The sequence below is a fragment of the Palaemon carinicauda genome, chromosome 38 (genome assembly GCF_036898095.1).
Source record: "Palaemon carinicauda isolate YSFRI2023 chromosome 38, ASM3689809v2, whole genome shotgun sequence".
NCBI lineage: Eukaryota > Metazoa > Arthropoda > Malacostraca > Decapoda > Palaemonidae > Palaemon > Palaemon carinicauda.
In genome coordinates, this window is record NC_090762.1 from 23,628,758 (window position 1) to 23,642,659 (window position 13,902).

At 34.4% G+C, this 13,902-nt stretch overlaps 1 protein-coding gene across 3 annotated transcripts in view; it reads right to left on the reverse strand.

Annotated features, from left to right (window-relative positions):
• Window positions 1-5,548: 5,548 nt before the first annotated feature.
• LOC137630474 (fap1 adhesin-like) overlaps window positions 5,549-13,902 on the reverse strand; it is a 78,149-nt gene continuing 69,795 nt past the window's right edge. For all 3 annotated transcript variants that reach the window (XM_068361957.1, XM_068361956.1, XM_068361958.1), the window contains one exon: window positions 5,549-6,333. In XM_068361957.1, the coding sequence (XP_068218058.1) occupies window positions 6,211-6,333 (123 nt within the window). In that variant the 3' untranslated portion in view covers window positions 5,549-6,210. The remainder of the gene's footprint in view (window positions 6,334-13,902) is intronic.

A 13,902-nucleotide genomic window follows, 5' to 3' on the forward strand; every position in this document is an offset into this window, starting at 1 on the left:
TCTCACAGACATTGGTGCCACAGTCCCTTTGGCTTTGTAGTAGGAACTACAGGGGTTGCCGACCCATCAATCACTGACATCATCATGGGAGACACTGGCACTGGGGATACTTTAGCTGCCAGCTCCCTCAAAAAGGCCATAGAGTGCCTAACTGAAAAACCTAGGGAGGCCCAACCCTTACTTATGTCGAAATTGTCAGCAGTAGTCTACACAGATGTGGGAGAAGAGCTTCCAACTTCTGATGGGGTAGACCGAACACCAGTGGAATCCCAAATGGCGCCAGAACCTTGAAAGTCCACTGTTGTAGTTCCGATGGTTCCTTGCTCTTGACTTATACTTTTCTGGGACTGAGCTAGGGGCGTATGCACAGGGCCAGCAGTAGCAGGCACACGCAATGAGATAACAAGAGAGGCAAAAGACCTCCTCGGTATCTTCTTGGGTGTTTGCATAATGCCTGAGTCTCCCCACCCTCACCCATAACGGCATAATCCTGCCACTGCACAGGAGGTAATGACCTACATTTGACACACAGGGATGATTGCAAACAGTCATGCCATCTACAACAAGCACAGAGAGAGTGTAGGCTGAAGTGGCTGCAACGTCCACCCTTTTCCCCACACATATGACTTTCTTGTTTCATATCCATAATCATAAGCAACAGCCAGCATTCACTTTATGTAGGGAAAAAATGTTGAAAAAGTTTGGTAAGGGCACAATAGTATGTTCATACTCATTGCGGCCAAAGATAAAATAAAAGAGGTTCCGACAAGTGGGCTCCTAGCCTGCGATCATCACCTGTCGTTATTTGGAACAGATATTAATGATTACATTTAGGATATAGATATGGTGAAGAAAAGAACTTACTACATTGTATATTAGTATGAAGTGGATGGAGGAAAGTAAATGGATGTAATGGTTGAAGCAAAAAGTATTTGACATAAGTTTGAGATTATGCCATGAAATGTGGATGTAAATATAATCAAGATAAGTTAAGTGGCTCTGAATGGTAGTGGGAAGGGATAGGGCAATGCCCTTAGCTGACCATATACTAATACAGGATCAGCACCAAGGTTCCCTCTCCATCAAGCTAGGACCAAGGATGGTGAGGTTGCAGACACTAATATATTAGAAACTATCAAGCTTGAGTGGGTCTCAAACTCTTGTCCAAAAGATTGCCAGGCAGGGACAATTTCAATAGGCTACCACAAGACAGAAAAGAGAAAGTAAGATAATGGATGAACTGTCAGCTAGGGCTATAGAAATTAAGGTGGAAGATGTGGATGAAGAGTTTGTAAAACTAAAACTCTACTGTATGGTCATACAGTCAACATGGGGTGTTTGTGGGTATAAGAGAGTAAGGGTTGGGAATTAAAGTTATCAGAATGAGAAGATGAAAATTCAGCGAGGAAAAATGAGAGAACTATTTTAGGTATAAAGGACCTTTTAAAAGCATGAAGGAAGGCTTATAAGGTAGTCAAGAATAGAGTGAGTGAGAAACAGACACCTAGTCTGTAATAAAAGGAAAAAATGTGAACAAAAACTTTGGGAAGAATAAAAAAATGTTTTACAGGTTAATAAATGTAGAAAAGGGTTATTGAAAAAAAATAATTTCAGAATAAACTATAGCAATCAAAACAACGCTTTCCGATGTAAATGCAGTCATGTGTTTATGGGAGAGTATTTTGAAGGTTTGTTGAAAATATTAGACATCAAAGTTACAGTATAGAAATTCTTTACCTGTGACTGCTGGAAGGGTGAACATGTGGTATCATCTAGCATCAAATATCCAGGTGTCTTCACTGAGCCATTCTTGTTAGGTGTCTTCTGATTATTATCTCCTTAAGTAGAATAATATTCTGTTCCAAGCCATAAAGGATCTCAACAGAACCAATCTTGTTAGGCTTAACGTTAGATGACACACTATCATCATCATATATGGGTTTACATTGGACTGAATTTATGAATTAGGGCAACTAGGAGGAAAATCCTGCAACTACATTATGAAGAAAAAGTTAAAAGAGGTTGGAAAGCACAAGGGAAGGAATGGAGGTAAAGTAAAGTACATGTATATGTGCCACTATGGGATGAGGGGATTCTGCAAATATCCGTAAATAATATCTCCATAGTAATCCACACGAGGTGCTATGAATTCATGAGTCCCTATGAGATACTACTGTATATTAAATCTTCACCTTTGGAGATGGGCATGAAACAACTTCTCATCCTTTTTTTTTTTTGCATTTTGTTTTTGTATACGGTCATCAGGATGAAGTTTCATCTATTACATTTTCCTCTATATCTTGGCTTTCCTAGAGTCTTTGTTCTCTCACTTACTGCATATACGCTGCTCAAAAAATTAAAAGGAGTGTTTTTTTTATCATCGCTATGTAGAGTAAATGACAGTAAGCTACTTAGTACTGTTAATGTTTTTAAGATCCTTGTTTTCTTTATGACTCAAAGTGTTTATAGCTCTTTCCTTATCTTTGCTGTGAACTGAGAAGCCCTTCAATTCAAGTACCCCTCAATGATATCTAGCTCAAGGCTGCAATACACACTGTACAGTGTACTCTCAGAGAGACTGCCAAATGCATTTCTTCTTCCTCTTTCTATTGATGTTGTGCCTTGCCATGCTTGTGGAATGTGATAGGCAGTATTTGCAGGAAACCGAGGTAGCAAGGGCTGTCCAGATATTGGAGGATGGTCTTTCACAAAGGAATGTAGCCAACAGGCTGGAATTGTCTAGAAGTGTTGTTGCTAGGCTATGGTTGAGGTATCATGAGACAGGACCTTATGGTAGGCTTCCTGGATAGGGTCGCAGATGATGCACTGCCCATCACTAGGATCAATATTTGCGTGTTAGCTCTACGAAACTGTCCATCAACTTCTAGAAGCATCCAAACAACGTTTTATCACGCTACTCAAAGTCGTATTAATGATCAGACAGTGAGAAACAGATTACATGAAGATGACTTGAGGAGCAGATGACCTGCAAGAAGCCCAGAACTCATGCCCAACACCAAGCAGCTCGTTTGGCATATGCACATGGTCACCAGAATTGGCAGTTGCATCACTGGCAGTTTGTTCTCTTTACTGACGAGAGCAGATATGGTTCTACTTGTGACGGGAGTGTTAGTGTGTGGAGACACACCGGTGAACAATATGCTGCATGCAACATTGTCCAGGATCGTTATTGGTTTGGGGTGGAATCTGTTTGAATGCTTCTTCAAATTTTTTGTGCATTGTATTTACTGGCTTTTCTGACGATCTGTTCTGTTTCCTTATTCATCCAAGCCATTTCCATCTTTGAGTTTTGTTTAATTGCATATTTTCACCATTTATAAAATGATTTTCATAAAGGATTTCAATTTTGAATTTTAACATTCTAAGGTTACATATTGTAAAAATATATTCCATTTTCTTTGTCAGTGACAATAACTCTGCTGCTTAGTCTTATGTAACCATCAATTTTCTTTTTATTCACCAGTAGTCTGGCCATATCTCTTCATTTCACCTATGCTGCTGACACTTTTTTTTATAACCCCCAATTCAATCGTGCTTCATAGTCCATTGTGATACTAAGGGTAGCATAAATGCTTTTAATCTTTTAGAAATTGCCCATCAGACAGCAGTATTCTCATTGCTTTTATTTAACCCATTTACTCCAGTTATACATTTTGGGCATCTGGTTTCTTTTAAATCATGACCATGTGTTTTACAAAGTACCCTTGTGACAAAATACTGTATTCTACATTTACTACCGAGTACAGAGATCTATCACACACCTTTCTACAACAACATGGACTCTTATCTGATTGTACATTTTCCTAAGCTTCCTTTCCATTCACCAATAGCTTTCTTTTTTCTATGATTTCAGTCCTCTTCTTTCAATTCACCTCTTCAACCTTTCAAACATTTATACTTCCTCTACTTCATATTCTGCTGTTAATAAGCTTCAGTATACAATTTTAAACAATATCCTTTGCAATGCACGAGTAATAAAATTATTTATAGTATGAGTACTTATGAAAAATATCTTCAACTTGACAAAATGCCTAAATTTAATATACAGTATGGTGGTAGAATTAAAACAAAAAATAAAGACGACAATCTTTGGATAATGATATCACTCTGGTTATCAAATAAGGATTTCTAGATTTAACAATATTTGTAAAAAGGCTAAAAAAATAATGGAATACACAAGACATACTTGAACATCTAATGGACAAAGAGTTCTTGATTCATTTGTGAATTCTAATACACTTGAAAGATACTTACAAAATTACTTTGCTCCTCTGCATCTTTGTTGGCAAAACATAATCTAGAATTTGGTTATCTTGACTTGCTTACATCTCATAATGTTAACCTTTGTTTTGTCAGTGCAGTCAGGTTCTATCTGCAACATACTGAAAAATTTACATTACCTCATGATATAACTTCATGCAGGTTACAGGAACATACACATTTCAAGAATACCATCTCTTCCTGGGTAAGCAAAGTTATCATAAGGGTCTAATCTCTTGTGGCAATCATAGATTTGTAGGAATTGACGATTAAAATACAAGGTACACATTCTTCCCTCGTCTCTGACCTTTAAGTACAATTTGGTGCTTAATGCCACTATTTAAATAGGAGCATTGGAATACCACTCTATCCTCAATAAATTCAATTTGAGAGAAGAAACTCAAACATCTGAACACATTGTACTATATTCTTGTTGGGGTTTATTGTAATGATGGGTCACTTGTTGCCAGGAGAGAGGAATCATGAACTATGTCTTCATCCACTTTACCTTAAAAACTAGAGACCTCAGACCTATCAAAATACAGACTGCATATATGGAAAGAGTGACAGTCATACCACCAACAATGCCCTCCCTAGTTCTAGTGCAGACATGCCCTGTAAATTCTCACTAACTAGGAGGAAATGGGTCACCCTGAATAGAGGAAGAACATTTGTTGGTAAGACAGGGGTATAACCTCCAGAGATGGGGTTACACATATAGTGCTGATGGCCCTACAGGGAACCAATCCAAACAGTGAATAACATCTGGCATACCTGGTCACTAGGGCCTACCTTTTCAGACATGGATCTAAGAATGGCAAACAATATAGAACTCCAATGGGTAGAACAATAGTGCAATAAGATATGAATGAATGATGACCACAAGGTTAAAAAAATCTGATTTATGTGATATTCTTACGACGCCAAGCTATCAGAGGCAATCATCTTTTCATACTATGTTACTTCTTACAATTTTCATTTTCAGTTCTCTCGTAATCCAGAAATTGCAGGGCAGTGCCTTAGGGGTTACATCTTTGCCCTCTCTGTCTTTAATAAATAAATATGATTAATGGGGATTTGAAGAGTAATGATTTTACCAAAGTTCTATCATACAAATTCATAAATCTTAAAACATGTACTTTCCAATCCCCACGCTGATATTTGAGGGTGAAACTTTAAAAAGCTTAAGGAAGCACTCAAAACGAGTTAAACTTCCACTATTAATAAAGTCTATTAGAGGTACCTAAAGATGAAATAAAACTACAAATCTGTACAAATGTCATATTTTCACCAAACAATATACTGTACAACTGACAACTGTAAAAATCTTATATTTTCTCAATTGCAGGCATAACTGCTCGAAATGAAGAAGTGAATGGATGGACATTACAGACAATGCTGAAAAATAAACAGTCGTCTGTAAGAAAGGCAATTCCTATACCATCTCTTCCAATAATTTATCGAAGGCAATGGAAATCTTAATCTACTATTCCCAACCTCTTAAAACGATTGAAAAAATTTCCCTTTGTAGACTGCAATATTTGCACCTGTAATTACAAGCTAATAGTGACTATTAATCATCATCTAACTTAAAAGCATTGTCATTCGAATTTCTTTTAACATATTGTATAACATAGAAATAATACTTGATAAAAAGTTTACTTTTATATTACCCACAAGTCTTAGCTCTGATATTTCTTAAAACTGAAAACTACACAACTTGAAATGACAACTTTCTCATTCATTTAGCAAGCTTGCTATATTCAATCTCAGTTTGCATGGGATTCAAACACGCAGAACTGGTCATATTTTTTGCAAATATAACTTCGGTTAACTATTCTATCATTCAAAAATGATAGGCCTCAATAAAATCAAGACAGAAAATCTAATTTCTGACGATAAACTTTTGCTTAAAAGTCAGCAACGAATTTACTTTCTAGTTGTGTACATATCTTCGTCTTCAGGGTTAGATTGGCCGTAATCTTTCTCAGGAGTTTCTGGTGCCACTTGGATGATAATGTCCTTCCCTTCCTCTGACACTGAAGTGCTGCTCTAAAATTATAAAAAAAAATCAATTAGTCAAATATCAAGCTGTACTTTACAGTTGTAAAGTATTTGGTTTCAGTAACAATGTAACAGAACTGTTCCAGCTTGAATACGTGCTTGTACAGTATAGAAAAAGTTAATTGAAAAAATCTAAGAGTAAAATATTACTTGTAAAATAACAGCACTGTAGAAAATTAATTGTAGATGAACTTTGAGCTATTGGCATGAGCCCACTGAAGATGCGGTAATATACCAACGAGGCGTTAAACAAATTTGACAATAGATGGTTTCCATTCAACAAAATATTGACAAAATTAAGCTGAACTGCAGTCGAAAAAGAAAAAAAACGTCATACACAGTGCTCCTTAAAATAGCCAACAGAGCATTAAGTCTGGAGTTGTTCTGAAACAATGAATTTGTAAAACAATACTTGGTGGAGTGAATGAACATAACTGAAATTCAAATAAGTAAAAATTTTTAATAATTTAAGCAGGTATCCCAAAGCTGCCATGAACAATTGCTTTTATCTTACATTTTATAAATAAGCCATGAAAATATAAGCAGGGAAATACATCCTCAGTTATTGTAAATTCCTATAATTTGTTGGCAACTATATATGAACTTACTTAAACCAAAATTAATGGCTTGTCTAGAAAGTTATTTTTTAACTTTGGGCCTGACAAAATACACAGATCTTTCATATACAGTATGTATCTAAGCACAAATGCTACTGTGAAAGGTACTCTAAGGTCCTTGTCTTGTCCAGTCGAGCTCTGATGTAAACAAGAACTAGAGTCAGGAGACAGCAAAATTCCATAGAAGGGTTACAATTTAAACAGTAAAAGTCTTCTGTTTAGCTTTGACCTTCAACTCTGGCAAATTAACACATGGTTGGAATGAAGTCAAAGTATTTCAGTAAAGAAGTTACCCACCAAAAAAAAGTAATTCGTAAGCTTTAAAAAGTAATTGGGAACCTAAATTTTTCAAAACTTAGGTTCAATAGCTTTCTGGATATTTATTCTGGCAAGTCAATAAGCAGTAAAAATAAAGATTGAGTTGCATTAAACAGTAGAAAGCCTCACATCAGTCAGAGAATGTTATCCAGGAAAAGTATTTCAAAATTTGGTTGTACAGGGTGTTTTCAAAATGACCAATCTAAAGCTTGTGATTCTGCAATGAATAAAGTTTGGAAGATTCTGAATAGAGAAGTTAATACCATAACATTAATGAAAAGTGAGAAAGTGATTCACGGGTACATAAGCGTCCAGGCAGCAGTATAATGATTGACAAGACTCCCTATTACAATATTCTTGGAGGATATTGTCCAACCTCTTCCTTAATTTATTGCACAATAAATTGGTATACTTAGAAAGCCTTTTGGGATTTCTGGAAATTTATCTATACCACAGAAATCTTTTATTCTATTGGATAGTCTTTCATTTGTAGTTTAGCTTTCCTTTTAGTAACTTGTAGGAGGAACTCAATTCCTAACCTTTGTACGAGGGTAATATTTAACACTAAGCGTTTTGTATTTTGTTACTTTAGCTATGAGAGGGGATTAGTATTTTAGGATTGATGTTCGAGTTGAGTGGCATACTCTACTGATGATTTGTTCGTTCAGGGTCTCTTGCAAAGTCTTTGTCTTAATGAAAGTTAACAAATACTAAAATTCAATTAACATTATAAATGTGAAAGTTTCCTTTTTCTTTACATTTCTTATTACTAATAAGAAACCTATACTCAATTCATATAGTAATTAACAAACAGAGACTAGCTTACCGATGTACTGTACCGCCAAATTGAGAAACCTGTCAGTTACACCTGAAGTTGTCTTAAGAGATGATCCTGGCCAGACCAGACCTCTTACATTGTGCATTTCCAATTCAATTAAATGGGATATCTTATATGAAAAATTAATATCAGTGAGATATTTCTATAGGGACGCCAATTTTCAACCTTAATGAGAAACTCCCTAAATTTTCCCCTTAATGGTAATAGTACAAGGAAAGAAATGCAAAAAAAGGAGTCATAAAATAATTTACCTACTTTACAATTCTAAAATATTTCTAATCCTGTTCCCTAGATTGGTCTTTGGCAGCCGACTCACATCTTGGATTGTTTGATAAAAACTTGAGGTCCATTAAATTACTTATTTTAGATCTAATATTTAATCTCTGGGTTATTCAAACAATTTCCTCTTGTAAATGACTTATCAAAATTCTAATCAATTTGGCTATATTATGCATTCAAATTTTCCCAGGTTATGCCAACAGCCACATACTGTAGTATGCACTAGATAACCCGTAGTATATTTGCTAGATATGTACAGCGCTATACTTCATTCTAAAAATATCACCTTCTCTTATACGGTTTAATACTAAACAACTTACAAGCAGTTTAATCCCAGTTGAGACCAAACTACTGAAAGATCTACCTAGGAATTAAGTTGAATAAGTTTAACTACATTGCACTACTTTAAAATGGGTGCAAATATACCTTAATTGTTATTTGATTTGCTATTTTTTCTGCCATACTTGACCACTTTCCATAGTGTATCCCTTGTGCTTATACCATTCTGCTTTTTCAGCTTGGGTTGAAACTTGTCTAGTAATAATAGTAAAAATAATTTGAAGATCTATGATAAGGATATATATACTGTACAGTACATATGAGTAGTGACATTACGATGAACCATATGTCTTTTTATACAGCAGCTTGAAGACTTGACAATTTCTTACTAAGTAGGTTTAGGGTAAAAAGATTCTCACAAAGTCTATCAATTAAGGAACCCTTTACGTAGTTACATTAGAAAGAAAATATGGTACGCATATACTGTACAGTAATTACTAATAGAGTAATCTTGGTGCAGTAAAGGGAAGCTGAAGTTGGTCATTGAAGCCCCTTTTTCTATTGTTTTAATCAACCTTCTTTTCCCGAACTTAAGTAGAGTAGCAAAAACAGTTTTGTAATTTGTGTAAACACAGTTATTACATTCTAGTATGGTAAATGTCAATGGCTGGAATATATACATTTAAAAAAATATAAAAACTATGTAAAAATAATTAAGTAATAGCATATAACATTTTAACAGGAGCAATATACTGAAGAAAGAAAAGTGTAAGTACGCTGTAATAGAGTATAGTATTTCTGCTATATTTAAATAAAATCAGTCGGGAATCTGTTCACACAAATTAAAATCTTCATAAACTAAAATCATTTCAACGAAGAAACATGCACTAAAAATCATGAAAAATTATAAATACTAGTTGTCAAGCAAAAATATGGAATCATGACAAAACTACATTACAAAAATTATGTTCAACATTTGACTGCTGTTTTTAGTCATGTCTGAACATCTGAAAACAGGATGAAAACAAAATAAATCTACAAACTGTAGACTTTTTGCTTAAAAGACCCTCATCCCACCTGGGATTAGGAGCCAATATGTGAACTAAAACACAATTTGCTCTTGAAGCAGGGGACACTGAATACCAAATTACTAACCAAGATGACTTTTTTTCTTAAAAAGTGAATTAGTGCAAATTTGATCGATTTTATCTTGAAATTTAGATAATTTCTTTAATGTCCTGAAATAGGTTATTAGTTTAACGTACTTTCAGTTAGCTAGGGTGATCATTGAATGAAAAGTGTAAAAGCAGTACTCCTAAATTGCTCAAATCTAACAAAATCTTTTATTACTATACTGTCTTTCCTTGATTTCTCTCCACATGCCAAATATAGAAATATTGCAATAAATGTCAAATTCATAATTGATTTATGTCTATCCATAATTCATAAATAGGCCCCATTACTAGACTGCACATTTCCTAACACTGAATTCTTTAGTCTATGTGAGTAAAATAACATCAATGAGAGCCTGCACCACCCAGACTCTTAGATATCCCTCCATCCACTTCTTCACTTCTAACATGTTTATCCAGCTTCCTACAGTGGTAAAAGGTATAAATCTTTCCTGTTTTGTAACAAATAAAATAAAATTCATCTATGGCATCATGTAGCTGCTGAACTTCATTTCTGAATTTAATTCAAGTAGGTATCTTTTCATGGAAATTAGCAAAGTTATATATAAAACTTGTATCTTCTATCAATGATAAAATGTTTTGAGTACTTTGGAGATTAAATACAGTACTGTGGAGTATGTTTATATGTAGAAAATTTAAAAACTAAAGTTGTTCACTTGTTCTCAACAAGCCACAATCTGGGTGAACACTTGGGGAGCCATACAGAAGAAAAAGCAAAGGATACAAAACTGGAACTCCCTGACAACAAAAAGAGCAAAAATCTCTCTAAGAGGATGGCCAGACCATGAACTGCTAATAGGTATCTTGAGGTTGAGCAATTCAAAATGAAATTGAATTTAAGTGTGATTCTCAACAAAAAGTTTACTTTTGAGAAACACATTAGGTTTATCTCTTCCTCATTTGTAATTGATTTATTGCAAAAGCCTTTCAAGATTTTCAGTGATCAGTCTATTCTCTAGAAGTGTTTCAATTCTTTCATTCTATCAAACCGTTTTCCTGTCTAATCTTCAGCTGCTGATTCTCATCTTAATTTGTTGAATAGGAACTTACGTTCTATTAAATCTCTTATTCCTGATCTAGATGTAAATCTCGATAAAAATCCCACACTGACCACTCATCACCTTAGGGTTTTCAGTAGTTATTCCTCATTCTGGACTTGTAATATGAGCTACATGTGAATGAAGAGTTTGCTATGAAACAATCTTTTTTATAAAAAAATAGATTTCTTCTATACAAAGACATCATTCACAAAATGAGGTTAATCTCCACACACACACACACACACACACACACACACAAAAGGGACAAGATTTTCCTGATGACAAAGATATTGAAGTAATTCCTTTACAGATATTACAAGGTAAGGTGATAAGTGCAGTGGTTTACTATTTAGAAGGTTTGACAATATAATACAAGTATTTGGAAATTGGCAGACCATGAATGTGGTGTAAAGTATGAATGATGGGTTTGCAAAGATGAAAGTCTATTGTTATATAGAGAATATTTTTCTTCTCTATACTATTACTATTACTAGCTATGCATCAACCCTAGTTGTAAAAGCAAAATTCTATAAGCCCAAGGGCTCCAACTGGGAAAACAGCCCAATGCAGAAAGGAAATAAAGAAACAAATGGAACAGTGTGCCTGAGTGTATCCTAAAGCAAGAGAACTCTAACCCAAGACAGTGGAAGACCATGGTATGGAGGCTATGGCACTATACAAGACTATAGAACAATAGTTTGATTTTGGAATATTCTTCTCTTAGAAGAGCTGCTTAACCAAAGCTAAAGAATCTCTTCTACACTTAACAAGTGGAAAATAGCATCTGAACAATTACTGTAAAGTGCAGTAGTTAACCCCTTGAGTGAAGAAGAAATTTTTGGTTACCATAATAATTGTCAGGTGTATGGAAAAGCAGGAGAATTTGTAAAGAATAGACCAGACTATTCAGTTTATGTGTAGGCAAAGGAAAATTTGCTTTTAATTCTATTTTGTCTAAAAATAATATAATAAGAGAGTAACATTTCAAATTCCATATGGTTTGCCAAAATGATTTATTCTCACTTGAAGTGAATGCATGAAGAAGGGTAACATAAAGAAGTTGAACTGCTAGGTAAGAAAATAAAAAGGGGAACATATGAAATGTAAGTGATAAATATATGCAATTAAGAACCAAATGGATGATGCACGACATTTTAGTATCACTTGTAGCATGTTGCACGTCACACAGTAAATGCATCCTTGTCCATCAGTGTTGCTCCAACACAAAGGAATCACATCGGATATATTTCTGACTATATAAGAGAATACCCTTCTTCTGGGCTACACATAAATACAATTGGATTTGGATGCCCTGCCATAAATGACAAGAGTTAACAGTCACCATACCCTTTTCATTGATGATGTAGTTAACTCATAATTCTGCTCATTTCACTAAATCATGAAGAGATGTTGCACTGCTACTTCCATTTAGGAAACAGAAAATGACAGCAACACAATTACTTACAAACCTGGAGGTCCTCAAACAACATTTAATTAATAGAGTGGAATCAAAGGTTTTTCTTCTTACCAGTGATCCAGAATTCAGGTCCCACTATAAATCACAAAACTTTTTTGTAGGGTTTCCACTAATGCTACAGATATCACTCCAGGTTTCTATTTCCTTGATAGAAAGTGAACACCTGACTTTGCATTTCCATTGATGCTATGTCGACATCACATACGTGAATTTCCTTGAATTCCATAGTAACTTCTAACTCAAACCTGCCATCACTTATGGAAAGCTTAAAACACTTTTTCTGCATAAACTGAACTTGACTTGGGAAATGATCTTCTTGACCACCTGTTCATCATGAAATGCTATACAATTTTATTAGGAGCTGAATGTTACCATTTTAAATGTGATTAAACTACTGTATAAACATTCATTTGTTACAGCATATCTTTCAGGACCCACGCATTCAGCTAATTTTCAACAAGGAGGAACAAAGTTTTTAAGCACAGTCTAGTTGTATATTACGACATATTATGAAGCATATTTATATCAGTTAATCTATTAAAAGAAAAAGCTTAAGAAAAGTCAGAAAACTCACTAAAGTCACTGAAAAGATAAAACCAGTGACATTAAAAAAGTAATGAAGACTAGAAATTAGAATTGCTTATGACAAATCCTTAATTCAGTTTTTAAACAAATTTCTGGACAAGCACAAGAAAGTGTGTTGAAGCATTTCCCTAGGATCTAATTTCGACAGGCTAAGAATTCTTTGATATTTTTCTAAAAAATATACAGTATACCTACAACCTGGAGTTGCACTGTATTCACAGTTCAGAAACAGTCTTTACCCCTTTTACCCCCAAAGGACGTACTGGTACGTTTCACAAAACTCATCCCTTTACCCCCATGGATGTACAGGTACGTCCTTGCAAAAAAATGCTATTTAAAATTTTTTTTGCATATTTTTTATAATTTTTTGAGAAAATTCAGGCATTTTCCAAGAGAATGAGACCAACCTGACCTCTCTATGACAAAAATTAAGGCTGTTAGAACAATTCTAAAAAAATATACTGCAAAATGTGCTGGAAAAAAAATAACCCCTGGGGGTTAAGGGTTGGAAATTTCCAAATAAAAGGGTTAAATGCTATATAAAAATAAGTCATGATGAATCTTCAAAGTTCAAATTGATAACTAAACAAGTCTTCAAAAATATATCAAGAAAACTTAATGGTCCCAATGCTATAAACAGCTAAAGAAATTTAAAGAATTTAAAGTACCAAAGTGCAACAATGAATTACTTCAGTTCAAAATCCCACCATTAGAATAAAATTATTAAAAAGGACTCCATAAAAGCCATCTTGTTTTTTGCTAGTTCTAGTCACTTTTTGGAATAAAGTTTAGCAATCATGACAGCTGAAAAAAAAAAAAAAACTACAGTATTTCCCACACTTCATTTCAAAAGCATATCGATGCCGCATTTGCTACAAATATTCTCAAATACAACCAACTACAGTATACTCCAATTCTAAGCACATATAGT